Genomic DNA, 14,989 nt, shown 5'->3' on the forward strand with positions numbered 1-14,989 from the left:
TGAAGCTCATCTATCAACTCATTGATGCGAGGGATGGGATACTGGTTCTTCATTGTGCATTTATTCAACATCCGGTAATCAATGCACATCCTAAGTGTACCATCTTTCTTCTTCACCAAAACCACTAATGAAGCAAAAGGAGACTTACTCAGCCTTATGTGTCCCATAGCTATAAGTTCTCTGATGGTTTTCTACAATTTCATCCTTCAAACGCTTTGGGTGCCAGTAAGGCGTAATCATGATGGGCTTGGTGCCCTCTTCAAGCTCAATGATGTGCTCTATGCCTCTATCAAGAGGTCTACCAGGTGTGGTATGTCATTGAATACCTTTGTATGCTCAACTCTAAACTCCTGAACATCTAGATGATAAGGTGTTTTATGCTGCTCCTCATATGAAGGCATCAATTTGCACTTTGCTACCCACACTACCATATCATGTTTAGTGAGTCTCTCCATTATTTTGAGAGTTATGATTTTCAAGTTGCTGGTTTTGATAGCTTCAAGCACATGATTAGTTCCATCCACCTTGAATTTCATTTCCATTTCTTTAAGGTTGAGTGTAAATTCACCAATTGCATGCAACCATGTCATGCCAAGAACCACATCCATGTTTCCCATGTTAACTGCATAAAAATCAGCTTTGAATTCATAGTTATTGAGTTTCATAGGTAAATCCGGAATCATTCTATCACAAGTGAGAGTGTTACCATCAGCAACTTTTACCCTTATCCCTTCAAACTCTTGAGTTTGAATACCACGTTTCTCCACCAACCATGCATCAATAAAATTATGAGTTGCACCCGTATCAAGTAAAGAAATGACTCTTTGACCAGCCAAGAGTCCACACAATCTAAAGGAGCCTTCCTTTTGCATGCTAGACATATGCGCTTCCTTTAGCTCAAATTCCCCATCATTTTCAACTCCATTTTCTGAATTTTCAGTCTCTGAATCTTCTTGATTAGCTAGCTGGTCTTTATTATCAGTCATGTTTTCACCCTCATAAAACCACTCCATATGCCTATTTTGACCCTTAGGCTTGAGAGGACAATCATGGTTTTGATCATAAGGGCCCTTGCAATAAAAACACAACTTCCTTCTACACAAATCATTAATGGTTTCCTTATCCAAAGGTGCTGCAAACTTCTTCTTTTGGTCCACATTTTCTGATTTCTTTGGGTCAGATTTGCTGTCATTATATGATGAGGATGGTTTGGAATAATTTGAGTTGAACTTACCATGCGGAGCTATAAGTTCCATGCTATGAGATTTCCTTATAGCCTCTTGCAAGTTAGGGGGATCAAAAGCCTTAATCCAACCCTTCATAGGCTCATAAAGAACTTCAACAAAAAGAATGACTAGCTTCCTCTCTGAAATACTTATGACCATGAATGAGAGCTTTTGAAACTCACTAATATAAGATTCCAAGCTGCCCATTTGTTTCAGCTGAGCTAAGTCTCTGAAATACAACTCTGGATCTCTTTTGTCAAAACGCTCAACCAATCTATCAGTGAATTCTTGGTAAGAAGTAATAAGGTCATGATGCAAGGTAACCATCCCATGGTGCCACCAATCATGGGCAACCCCATCCAAATGCAAAACTGCAATTTAATGGCATCCTCTTCTGACATAGCACGTAGGGTCAAGAAGGTGTCCAACTTACTAATCCAAGCTCTAGCTGTGACTCTACCACTGCCATCAAAAGTAGAGAGTGTGAGCTTATTGATTGCATATTTAAGATCATTAGTTTTATTCCAAGATTTCCAGCCATTCCAATTCCATTTCTTGCGATGTTCCCTCTTCTGACTAATGAACCTATCAAAGTTAAGATGTTCCTTAACTCTTGCTGGTAATGCATCCCACTCATCATGAAGTGTCATCATGTTATCTGTAAATGCCACCTCATCTTCCTCCTCAGCCACATCCTCTTCTTCAGGTTCATTTCTCACAAATGTTGGGCATTTAGGCCTATCATAGGTGAGCTCTCTTCACTTGCAAACCAACAATTATTCTCCACCATCACCATCCTTTCTTCCAACCCCCCTGCCCCTAGCTTCTAAGCACTAGTTAGCTGACTCATTGACACTGTTTTGGAGGTTATGGTTTCCTCCAATCTTGTGTTAGGTGACGCATGTCGATGCCCTTCAAATGTGCAATACTGCCTGATTCCAACTAGATGTTGAAAGAGGAACTGCATCAGTTGACCAACACCATGCAATAAGGAACTATTACAAAGCCGCCTTTGACAACTAATAAGAAGAATCCCTACTAATGCATGAGCACCCTATGTAGAGTCGAATGACCCATTGAAGGAATAGAAAACATACTATGTCTCCTCAAAGAAAAAAGCCTTGATCTGCTGGTTTATGGGTATGTGTCTACTACCTAAAATCTTGAGATAAGGTGTTAAAAAAATTCAAGTGTTGTAGGCTTTATAGATGTACTTGTGATGCCCAATTAATATTTCATGGCCTCTTTATTCAACAAGCATGAAAAAGGCCAAATCTTCTAAGGAGGTCCCTGCTATGTTTTATAAACTACCCCAATTTGTTTTAAGACAATGATAACAATAACATCAATCTGTGCATGTTGCATTTCTGCAGTTCATCAGAATGTACTTTTCTTTTTCAGGAATCAGCCGTGTTAAGTGGAAAATATCTTCTTGACACATCTTTCATGGGTAGTAATTCGTAGGATCCCATATCCCATGATATAAATTGGTACACTTGGTATTCATTGCATTAGGTGATTCTCACAAGAGAGAATTATCCTAATTGTCTGGATGTCACCTATCAGAGTACTGCTGCTGATCAAGCATGCTTAAACATGGAGTTTTTCTTCAAAATTAGTCCTGATAAGCTGGCTCCCTCATTTCAAAATCTTAGGCAAGTGTTGTGCCTCATGAACCATTAATTTGGAGCTCCCTAGCTGTTCTATTTTAAGCTCTTTTTGTTTTTGCTATGCATCCTTGTGTAATATCAATTTACAGGAATTTTCTGTATGTTAATGTTTAGTCAATCTCCAAGAGCTATCTTTCGTGATTGTTGGATCACAAAAAATCATTTCTCATGAACTTGAACGGACCACATGGCACCCTCTGCACTAGGTGATGCTCACATGGGAAAAGCATGGGGATTTCTTGGGGATCACCCATCGCATTCCATTAGAAGTTACAGATCGAGTCCCTATGGCAAATCAACAATGGATGAAGAACTGCTACTGATAACCTGACCACCACTCCGCCAATATGCAAAACCACCACACCATGCAAATAATAATGGAGTGCAGGTAAGAAAAACCTTGGGAGCTTTACAACTGTTACAATCCTGACCCTGTTTGGACAGGTCAATCACCTTCCATGACACATCAGACTTTCTTTTACCTATGTCGGGCATATGCCCTTAAGTTTGTTGCCTCCTCTCTCCCTGCTGGCTCAAATGCCTGTATATGGTGCAAAGTTGCAAACCTTTCCAGGTCCATGCGGCCACAGAGTTTCCCATTATGGACTAATACTGAATGAAATGTCAATAGCAATCATGGTTGCATCTACGTGGAACCATTCCGATCTTGGACAGAATATCATTCAACTGTGAAAAAGAGATAATAATCGGTGTTTCACAGAATTTTGGAACTGGGAGAGGAGGAGGCGGGAGATGGGTTTTGGGGACCGGAGGCTATTTATCCAGATGTGGGGACGGCAGCTGGCAGTGCAAATACACACACACACACACACACACACACACATATAGATAAATAGATAGATATATTTATTAGTTAAACTATATATTGTATCATTATAAATAAAAAGTCTTCCCTATGGTTTCTATGTTTTCTTCAGTCTTCAGCATCAAATTCTCATTATTATTGACCAAATTTTCGTTCTTCAGAGAATAAATGGTGAAGCTGGGGAATCCAACTGATTTAAATAATGAGGGCTGCACAGTTGAAGACAGCAATATCATCATTCTTGAATCTTTTTATTTATTTTCTTCTCTGATTTTAGAAATTCCTTACAACAGTCTGCAGAAACTCACAACTTTTATGAAAACTTGATAACATCTAGCACCTCCCCACCCTCAACTTTTCCTCTACTCTCTACTAAGTCCGAGTTGTTGGTGATGTACAAATTAAGAAATATTTGATCACCAATTTTTAAAAGTTAAGATAAGAGATTGCATCTGAGTAAACAAAAACAATAACATATGTTTTATTAATTTATTTTGTCTCCAACATCGTGTAAATATTCCTTTCTTCCAAGGCCAACTGTTTTGACATGCCATCATGTGGTTTGTCTATTCAAAGCTTTGACACAAATCAAAATTGTTATCATGACAGAGAAACTTTGTTCTGCTTGGGGACTCCCTGGCATCCCTGGGATGGTTACGTCTCCTGGCCAGCCTGGGAATGTTTGGGCATTCTCTCAATGCCTCCTGCTGGGGAGTACACCCCTGAGATGCCCTGTGGAACACTGCAAGCAACCATGTACATATAAAACCATACTAATTGAGGAACCCTCTGGATCATTGACAAGTTGTATATCCTAATTTTAAATAGGATCTTTAAGAAGCCACAGCTTCCTAGATGTGCATTGGGGCTTCATCTAATGTGGTAAATATAGGACAGAGAGTACCATTTTCTGCCCTTAAGCAATTTTGGGCTCTCTATAATCTTCTGTGGCACCTGTTTTCAGGAATTGCAATATCAACATTCCAAGGGCTTCCTCTCAGTGACATGGGATTTTTGTTAATGGTCAGTATCCGTGTGCCTTCTCTCGGTTCCGTGAGTTAAAACCCTTGATCCGTGTTTAGGCCTATTCATAGAGTAAATTTTGGCATACCTTGTACCCTGCATGCAGTTGTTGGAGGCTCTGCAAAGTCTCATCCACAGCAGAAGATTGGGGCCACAGGATTCACTGTTTTGTATTACTTATATTGCAGTGTTGTCTTTGAAAACTATGCTCGGTGTCTTTTTTGTTTGTCTTCACAGCGGGATGTTTCATGGATTAAGTCCCTTTATGAATAATCTGTCTTACGTTATGGTGAAATTTTTTTATCAATATAAAGTACAAGTTGATCAAAACCAAAAAAAAGAAGCTATTGTTTCAATGGAACATGCTTTTTCTCATTTAGAACATAGATAATGCATAACAATGGAAGCAAAATGTTATGAAGCAAAATTGGTATGCGTTGCGTAACAATTAGAGATGCATATGAAATTTACTTGGAAGTATATTCATACAAGGCAACATAAATTAACATGAAGAGAAAACAGAAAACATATTCAAGGGCTAGTCACCAGATTTGGCGTCTCATCAATTTTGAGACTCAATAACACAACAATAATGGCACTGGGCAACACCAAATAATTCTAAGTTACCGATTCAGGTATGGGTACGGATTCGTGGGTACAACACATTTTATTTTTCCTTGGGTACGGCTACGGGTACGTTTGCGCGTGCGCACACACACACACACATGTATGCATGTATGTATGTAAACATATATTATATGTATGTTCAAACATCAAAATTAAAAAATATAAACTGTATTAGTGTAGAACTATAAGAAGAGTGATACTCATAAATCCATAATTGCCAATAAATAGAATACTTTGATAGCTCATTCATAATTTGCAAAAATGAAAATAGTCAAGTCTCAAAATGTCATTACACAATGCAAATCCAAATTATAATCGATTTTAATATTCATTTTCTTCAGCAGAAGCATCAAGGTCAGTCACAATCAATTGGATTGCCATTACTACTAGGTGTGCCAAGTGTAGAAGCTGGTTCAATTTCATTTTTCAAACATTTGACAAAATGCCAAATCATTAACAACGTACAGAAAGTGATTTCACAAAACATAAGCAAACAGCTGCTACATATGCATAATGTAAATCAACTGAAATCAATCTTAGTAATGCTGATATAAAGTTTAGTAATCTCGTGTTCATAGGTATAACTCACAAATGCAACTGAAATGATATTTAATTGCTTGCTTGCTGGAATATTCTGATAAAAAATGCTGTCACAAAGTTACGAGAGTGGTACTACTAGCTGTGCCAAGTGTAAATGCTGGTTCAATTTCATTTTTCAAACATTTGACAAAATGCCAAATCTTCAACAACATAAAGAAAGTGATTTCACAAAACATAAGCAACAGCTGCTACATATGCATAATGTAAATCAACTGAAATCAATCTCAGTAATGCTGATATAAAGTTTAGTAATCCCGTGTTCATAGGTATAGCTCACAAATGCAACTGAAATGATATTTAATTGCTTGCTTGCTGGTATATTTTGATAAAAAATGCTGTCAGAAAGTTATGAGAGTGAAACTGAGGTTTTAATTTATGATTTATGAAACTAAGCTTGGGTATGGCCCTTGATACTTCCTGGGTGCTTGGGTTCTTTGTGGGTCCTTCACAGAAGAACCCGATATCTGAGCCAAATATCAATGCAGTCATCTCATTACAGTGGAAATTTGCACGAGTTCAGAAGAATATTTATATTTAGAAAACAATCAAACTTCAAATAGTTGTTCTTATGCCTGGAATATGATGTGAATAAAACATGGATAGAGGTACATATGTCTAGATATGAACTGGATGGTAGACTGTAAGTGTATAAAGATATAATACAAAAATTTTGAAAACATCATTTTGTTTGATTTGCACTTATGCAGCCATCATATTTTAGCTACACGAGAACTCACTTGGTCAGGGCCTCCAATTGTTCCTTACAACTTTTAGTGCACAGAATTGCACTCTTCTGTTTTTTCATGTGTTTTGTTTTTGGTTCTGATAGATCCTAAGATTCCACTGTTTGGGTGTTGCTTGTTTAAGAATGGTTTGGATAGAGGTACATATGTCTAGATGTGAACCGGATTTTGTAGACTGTAAGTGTATAAAGATATAATACAGAAATTTTGAAAACATCATTTTGTTTGATTTACACTTATGCAGCCTTCATATTTTAGCTACATGAGAACTCACTTGGTCAGGGCCTCCAATTGTTTCTTACAACTTTTAGTGCACAGATTTGCACTCTTCTGTTTTTTCATGTGTTTTGTTTTTGGTTATGATAGACCCTAAGATTCCACTGTTTGGGTGTTGCTTGTTTAAGAATGGTTTGGAAGAAAACTTTCTTTTATTAAAATATATTTTCTTCTTTGGTAGTCCTCTGTGAGAAAACATTAATATGTTGTCTTGTTGACTCAAATGATTTTGTTCTATGAGGTGTTACTTATATACCTTCACCATCTGTCTTGATTGGCTTGAGTTTGCATTTTTCCACATTGTCTAAAACACTTCCACATTTTTTGCAGTTTGGAGCGCATAAAGTCAATTTGTGAGCAAGTACTTCAGCTTGACCTCAGTTGCATTATTGGGTAAACATTCTATCCAAACTTTACATTGTCCTATCAGTTAATACAGATATTATATCCTAGAGGGTCATAATATTATCTTGATCTGTTCATTGATAACATGCAGGTGGCATGTTTTGGCTGAGATTTGGTCATTTCAAAAATCATTCAGTAATGTTCAACAATGTGTTACCAAAGGGCAAGAAGCTATTTTTTATTTTCGTGAAGCCTATGGGTTTAGCCTTAAAGTAGCCGAACTTAGATTGCAACTAGTGTTGGCAAATGCACACCTGTCTTTGGGATCTTACGATGAGTCTAATGCATATTTTAACATCATAGTAGAGGTTGGTATTTCTCATTCTATTGTTCTATTCAAGCAGTTCTTTCTTTGTTGTTCCTTTAGTGCTTTTTCCCTCTTTCCACTTTTCTATTATGGTACCTCACAACAGAGCCATTTATTGCTTAATTACATTGATCTGCCAAGCACTGGATAATTACATATGCAGGTTGCAGAGAAGCTTGGAGATGCAGAAGCTTTAAAAGTGAAGTATGCAGCTATTGAGGTATGTGATAGACTTGATATTTGCCAATTGGTAGTACTGTAATCGACTGTATTTCTGCTCTGAGGTTAAATTTTGGCACGTTTTACTCAAGACAATCAATTTGCTTAGGTTGATCCCAAAAGATGTTCAGTTGTTGCTTTGGATAAGTCAAAATTGTATGTTTTATAGATTCATGAAAGTCGCAGATGTCCATGAATTTGGCTCATGGCTTATACACAGTTTAGTTTTGAATATCTGGAAGATCAATGACTATCTACATTAGTTATTACTAGCTGTTATGGCCACCAATAGTGTATTTTGTCTATTGGAGGTAAATGCAATAAGGATTAAAATGGAGAGGAAACATGGAGGAGACATAGAAAGAAAGAAAGAAATTATATTAATGTCTGCAAATAACCAAAGTGGGTCAATGAGACTTAAGAGTACAACAGTTTACTATAGAAATTTCTAGGTAGAGAAACCTAGAAAGGCCCCACAAAGGGGAAGAACAAGCAATAAAATACAGAACAACAAGTGATCACCAACAAAAGTGGTCAAGAAACTAGTACATATAGCCAAGAAGGGGGAACAAAACCCCAAAGAGCAAACACTGAGGAAAATTGGAGATCATCAAGTGTTACTGTGTAGATAATGCTGAAGTCATTGGTGCATTATCAATAGTAACCCATGTATTAGTGGAAAAGCTAATATTCCTTTGCCCTTGTGGCTAGGCAATTGTAGATCTATGGTGACAAGAAGTCAAATTGTGCCATTGGGAAGAAATAGGATGATGGTGAGGGGAACATGTTAGGTAGAAGCTATGAGAGATGCTATCTCATAGATCTATTTGTGTCTACAAGAGAAGTATCAATTCCAAAGGTCGTTTAGAGCTATTAGGCTCCTAGATGTGTTTGAAGAAGTGATCAACTTGGGGGCTCTAGAATCTTTTGAGAAACCTCATATACGGATCTATGCCAAAGGATGGCTTCTCAAAGATAAAGAACCAAACACCATAGATTTGGATGTCTAAAGAAAGTAGATAGTTTATTGCTCGAGTCCTTGTAGAGGTAATAAATCTCCCCAAGATTCATAGTAAATGGGGCATTTGAAGGTGGAATGCTCCTCGGTCCCCACCTATTGGAGGGATAAAAGATGACTTATCTGGTCATGGTGACAAATATGATGATTCGTCTCAACATGTATCTAGTGAGAGCACTCCTTCATTTGGTATTGAAAACCTCAAGCAATGTGACCGATGAGATTGGCGAGAGCGAGGATGGCATAATATTGCATCCTCCACTGCTAAGAAATGTTTGACATAAAAACAAGATTCTAGTTGAGTGGCATAGGAGGGGAATTTAAGTTGGCCTAGATGTATTGTTTGTAGACATCCCTTCTAGTAGTTTTGGTGATGGTCTCCTTTGAAGGAAGAAGCTGAGGAGGAGCATCAAAAGATTACATGAAAGGAGGTAGCCTATCATTAGAGATGCTAATAGAATGAATGAACAAGCTAGTCAAAGAGGACCAACAATAATGGCATCGAACTACACTCAATGAAGAAATCCTCTTAGAAGAATGAAGTTCAAATATTTGTCATGACGAGAAGTAAAATTTTCCATGGATTTGAGTTTGTCTATGTAGAAAGTAAGCTTGAAGATAGTCTCAAGATGATGTAGTTAGGCAATAAACTTAGTTTGGACAATTGTTTGAGGTACAACTCGCTTGCACTTGAGAAAGTTATAGCATGACAATTTTGACCTATTCAATATGAGCCCAATTGATGGATCCCGTTGGTGTACGTTTTATCATTTACTGAACATTAGAATAAAATATCCAAGGATACTCTATTCTCTCTTGAACAAAATCACTACTTGTGCCAAGATTGCGAGAAAGACCACAAGGCGACTCCAAGGTTTATATGTGCGAACATGGGACTTTATGTTCGATAGCTTCCTTGGTTATGTATGCTGAAATACAACGGGGACTTATGTTTGACAACTATCGTTCACAATCTAGGACTTAGACAAATGTGGCAATGAATGTTCTCTTTTTTTTTTGTTTTTGGATTTTCAGAATTTGGAGTTCCTCAAAAAAGGATACAAAAGATAAGGGTTCAAAAGATCTATTCTACTTCTAAGCTATTCCTATGAACTCAAGAGACGACAAAGGCTGGGTGAAACCAATAACAACACTTTGTTTCGACACACTTGGACAACTACGCAAAGTGGGTGCAATCTTCTAAGGTTCTGCTTAAGATTTTTATACTTGTGAATAATACCATCAATCAAACAATATTTACTTCAAGTAAAAGTTAAAGCATCCACATCATGAGCTTAGGCTAACTTTACACATTGAGCAAAAATCATCCATCCAAAGAAAGAATGAGCAAAGTTCCACCAAATCTAAACTATCAAATTCTTCATTCGTCTAACAACTTTGAAAGCAAAATTTACTTTAAGCAAATCTATTCTATTCTATTCTATTGTTGAAGAAAGATATGCAACCACTTAATAACAATAAGATTTCAAGGCAAACACTTGCAAATGAACTATTATTATTCAAGTATCTCTAAGCAACAATTTCATATATCTCTACACAACAACAATGAAATGAGAGAATGGGAGTTTATATAGAGTTCTGAAAAATGAATGAATCGATGAGATCAATCTAAGATCAAGGGTCAAGATTAAAATAACACAACCCTAGATAAGAGTTTCTAAAAATAAAATTAGAGAGAAGCATGCTAGACAAGTGGCGTAATTAGCCATCTCCTAAGACGGTGCATGTTTATCCTCGCGGGCAGTAGTGTGTTCAATGAATCTGGACACAATTGAGTTGACCTCTTCCATGGTGACATGTGGTAACATGTTAATCCTGTATTCCCATCCGTCCAAATCATTTGCGTAAGCGGCAAAAGAAATCTCCCACTCCAACTCCTGTTTCTGGAAGGCATCTTGGATAGACAAGAATTCTGATGCCTTAGCCAAATTCTATTTTAGGATTGGTCTTGTGATGGGCAAGAAAATTTCCTGAATTCTGAGCTTTAGGCTTTCTAACTAAATATTATGTTCTTTGATTGTTTCTTTCTTGAGCACATCTGCAGCTACACGGAAGATCTTATCCTGAATCTCTTTTATATGTTCTTCAGCCCTAGCACTATTTGCCTTTACCTTCTCCAGAACTTCACTACGTGCAACTAATGTCCAATGCCATGCATTAAAGTCATAGGCAGCCCCGGCTGCAATTATCTCTTTTGTTAATTAGTTTCATGTTTATGCATGCCCTTCAATACTTTAAGGCATGAGATAATCCTATCTTGAATATCCTAGAGATCAGTCCATGCTTCCACCATGCTCGCAATTCTGGAGAGCAGGAAGGAAGTCTGCCATATGCCAGTCTCAATTTGTTTGCAAACGTTGCTGCTCCTTTTCCATTCGCCACCATTCTTTGATTTCTCTGGCCGTAACTGCTTTTTCCTTAGAGTATCTGACTGTCTCCTGTGAATTTAAAAGTGGAGGAACTTCTAGATTGGCTTGATTGAGCGACTTAGTCAAGTGTTGAATGTATTCCCTTAGGTGCTCAACTTCTCTTTTGTATTCCCTTTTCTTTCCTACTTCTTTGTCCAATCTTGCATTCATGGAAGCGATTGAATTATTCAAGTCTCCAACTTCTTGACTTTTAGTAGTTGGTCCCAAATTGATTGTAGTGATTGCATATTCATGAGAAGCAATATCTTCTTTTGCCTTGTCTACTTTTGGCAGACCAATCTGCACTGTGCGACAACCGGCTTCATCTCTCTGGATGGTGGAAAACCTTTTGGCTGGCTTCTTTACAGTAACCTGTTCTAATCTGGCCAAGAAGTCGGCCATATCATCTTCTTCTTGAACTTCTATTACTTGTGTCTTTACTTTCAATCTTTCCTACAGCCAATCAGGAATTGTAGGTTGTTCAATGCTTCCACTTCTTGATCATTCTCTTCACATGGGATATTCTGGCCTCCTTGAAGAGGAGAAATCATTCCCTCTTGAAATTCATTGCCTAGTATATCCATTTCATTATCTGACTCCAATATTTCTGTGCCTGTAGGAGATGGGGGTTCTTCATCTTCTTGATGGGCTGAGTCTACATTTCCTCCATGAACTGGGGAAGGAATCTCCATATTTGCCAGTGACTCTTTAATAGCCAATGTGTTGATTATGTTTCTTGATGCTGTAGAACGAGATGGTTCTATCATTTGTTTCTTCTAAGCAGGTCCTTCATTTACAATTGTCTTCCCTTTTGCGCTTGAAGAGTTTCCCACTCCTTTCTTTTTAGTACTTTCAGTCGGTCTGGCACTTTGAGATGCTTCTACATTCGAAGAACATTATTCTGTTTCACCCATCAGGTCATAAGTCAAGGTCAAATTTCTCTGTTGTAGTCCATGAATTTGCTGATTGATCCACCAACGAGAATCTTCACAACTGGCCGCATCAAATTAGCCAAGTATGCATGCTTAGGTTTTGACCATAGTTGGACTACTCGCAACTCGGCTCGACTCGCCAAGCCCCTGAGGAAAAAACTCAGGAAAAACTCGGAAAAAAACTTGGCAACGTAATAACACACTTAATTTAGGCCGAAATGGCCGAATTTCACTAAAGGAGTTTGACGTTCTAAAAACCCAAACCAAAATCACACTTCTTGGGTGAATCGCCTGTTTTGTTTAAAAACAAAGGCATGAGGGCGTCCAAAGTAAAATCGCTCAAATCAGGTAAAAGATCCAAATATTGCAACTGAAGAAACAAGGCGTTTAAAACATAAAAAAAAAGCAAAATCTCGTGATTCCACTAAAATGGCCGAATTTGCAAACAAGAAGGAAATCACGCTTTTTACCCAAAGAGCCCAAGTTTGACTAAAGAGAAGAGGAAGGGAGAAATCACACATTTTGTGCCAAAGGGCCAATTTTTTATTGCAAAGACTAGGTGTTAAAACTCAAAACAAAATCGCCCAAAACAAGCAAAAAGTTCGAGTTACATGAAAGGGAAGGGTGTTTTAGGCTAAAAGGAAATCGTGCAATTTGTCTAAAGTCCGAGTTTCATTAAAAGAAAGGCATTCAAAACACAAAAAGTATAAACTTGCCCCTTTAGATCATTTTGCCAGCAAACAAGAAGGTAGCACTTCTCACATTTTGTGCGAATTGGCCAAATTTTTTTGTTTTAGGTGAGTCGAGCATTTGAACTAAAAGAGAAAATTTGCACAATTTGTGCGAAATACTCGAGTGTTGCCTTGAACAAACGATAGGGGACGATTTCAATTAAACCTAAAATTGCGCCATTTGATCAAATCGACGAGTTTCATTGAGAATCAAAATCTCTCATTTCATAGCAAGAGGCCAAATTTTTTGAGAAATAAGAGGGCAAACTAGGGCATTTGTTTTAAACGCCCAACTCCGTCCAATTTGGGTTCACCCTTTTATCCAGTAGTCCGAATGATGGTTCACAGGATTCAACCTTTTATCTAGTGGTTCGAAACGTGCTTTGTCCGGTCTGGGTTCACCCTTTTATCCAATAGTCTGAATGATGCTTCTTAGGGTTCCAATGATTTGAAGCGTGCTTCGTCCAATTAGGGTTCATCCTTCTATCCAATGATCCGAAGCATGCATTGTTCAATCTGGGTTCACCCTTTTATCCAACGGTTTGAAGTGTGCTCTACCCGATTTGGGTTTGCCCTAATTGACCTACTTGCGGTTTTATGACGATAACTTGGTCATATGGTGTCGAAATGGTGCAAACAAGATATTGTCGGAAAGCTGGTTCTGGCATTGACCCATTGGTGCTAGTAGTTTTGTCAGATTTTAAATGAATTTTCCATATTAGGCTTGCAAATTGAAATCTTCAGTTTCACGCTTGGGGCCATATCTTGCACATGCAGATTCCATTTTTGCAAACCAGATATTGTTGGAAAGCTTGTGGAGTCCTCTACATAGATCTCAGGTCTGTTTTCACAAATTTTGCTCAAGGTGCATTTTATTCAGATTTCCATGTTTTCACTATCTAGTCAATTACTTGGATGTTTTGACACCTGGAATGAATCTGTTTGTTGGAGAGGGTTGTATTTGATCTGCCTTACATGTGTTGAGGTTTTTGGTGTTTGATTATTTCATTTGAGGAGGTATCATGGGTCTTTCTATTTATCCTTTTGTTATTAGCTTGGCAAAGGGAAATTATGAGTCTTGGTGGCATGGCATCTTGACACATCTCAGGTGGCTGGATATTTTTCTTTATTTGTATGGACTCATACCTGAACTAGTCACTCCAGGAGGTAGATTAGCTTGGGGTAATATCATAGACCATGTTGTAGGAGTGATATGTTCTAGTGTTGATCATGACACTATGTGTGCTATATCAGACCTTGAGTGTCCTTGCACACTTTGGACTAGACTTTGGGAGATGCATGGAGACCCTCATATCTCTCCATTCCCAGAGGATCTTGTAGCAGATTGTCTTCTTCCCATTGCACATGCAGATTGTATGCCCTTGGACAATGACACTTTCGAGGAGCTTGAGTATATCATAGGTCTTGCATGTTTGGATGGATTAGAGGCCTATCTTCATGTTCCTACTCACATTGAGATCCCATCTCAATTATCTTCATCTTCTATTGTTCCTAACGACTTTGGCATTGGCACATGCATGGACCGCATTGATTTAGTGCAACATGACATTGTTCTTTCAAACACAGCTACTTGGGATTCATATCTTACAAACATATCGTCCTTGTTTGTGGAGTTTCATATTGCAGATTTGGAGGATTATTTTGGATTATTTTGAGGATTATTGCGACATTAGTGTTGTCAGCCTATCTTCATTGCCCATGGAGCTTGTTCTTCAACAGTTTTTGTAGAGTCTTGATTTGTCACCTCCTATAGTGATTGGGCATGTACTTGATTGGTTTGTGGCACTATCATCTTTCATGTACATAGTGACATATGAGCGATTTCCAAAGGCACGCACAGTTTGGATTTGGATTCCTACATTTTCTTGTTTGGATTTGTTTCTTCCTAAGGGGAGAAATGTTGTTTGTAGGTAGTGGATAATGTTCTGTCTTCAGG

At 37.9% G+C, this 14,989-nt stretch overlaps 1 protein-coding gene across 4 annotated transcripts in view; it reads left to right on the forward strand.

The window, feature by feature from the left end:
* Nucleotides 1-14,989, forward strand: part of LOC131063948 (tetratricopeptide repeat protein SKI3) — a 167,273-nt gene that overhangs the window by 62,918 nt on the left and 89,366 nt on the right. For all 4 annotated transcript variants that reach the window (XR_009111186.2, XM_057997943.2, XM_057997941.2 and 1 more), the window contains 3 exons: nucleotides 7,322-7,384; nucleotides 7,488-7,704; nucleotides 7,867-7,923. Coding sequence is in view for 3 of the 4 variants with exons in the window: in XM_057997943.2 (XP_057853926.2) it covers nucleotides 7,322-7,384; nucleotides 7,488-7,704; nucleotides 7,867-7,923 (337 nt within the window). In the remaining variant the exon portion in view is untranslated. The remainder of the gene's footprint in view (nucleotides 1-7,321; nucleotides 7,385-7,487; nucleotides 7,705-7,866; nucleotides 7,924-14,989) is intronic.

Source organism: Cryptomeria japonica, chromosome 11, assembly GCF_030272615.1.
Source record: "Cryptomeria japonica chromosome 11, Sugi_1.0, whole genome shotgun sequence".
Taxonomy (NCBI): domain Eukaryota; kingdom Viridiplantae; phylum Streptophyta; class Pinopsida; order Cupressales; family Cupressaceae; genus Cryptomeria; species Cryptomeria japonica.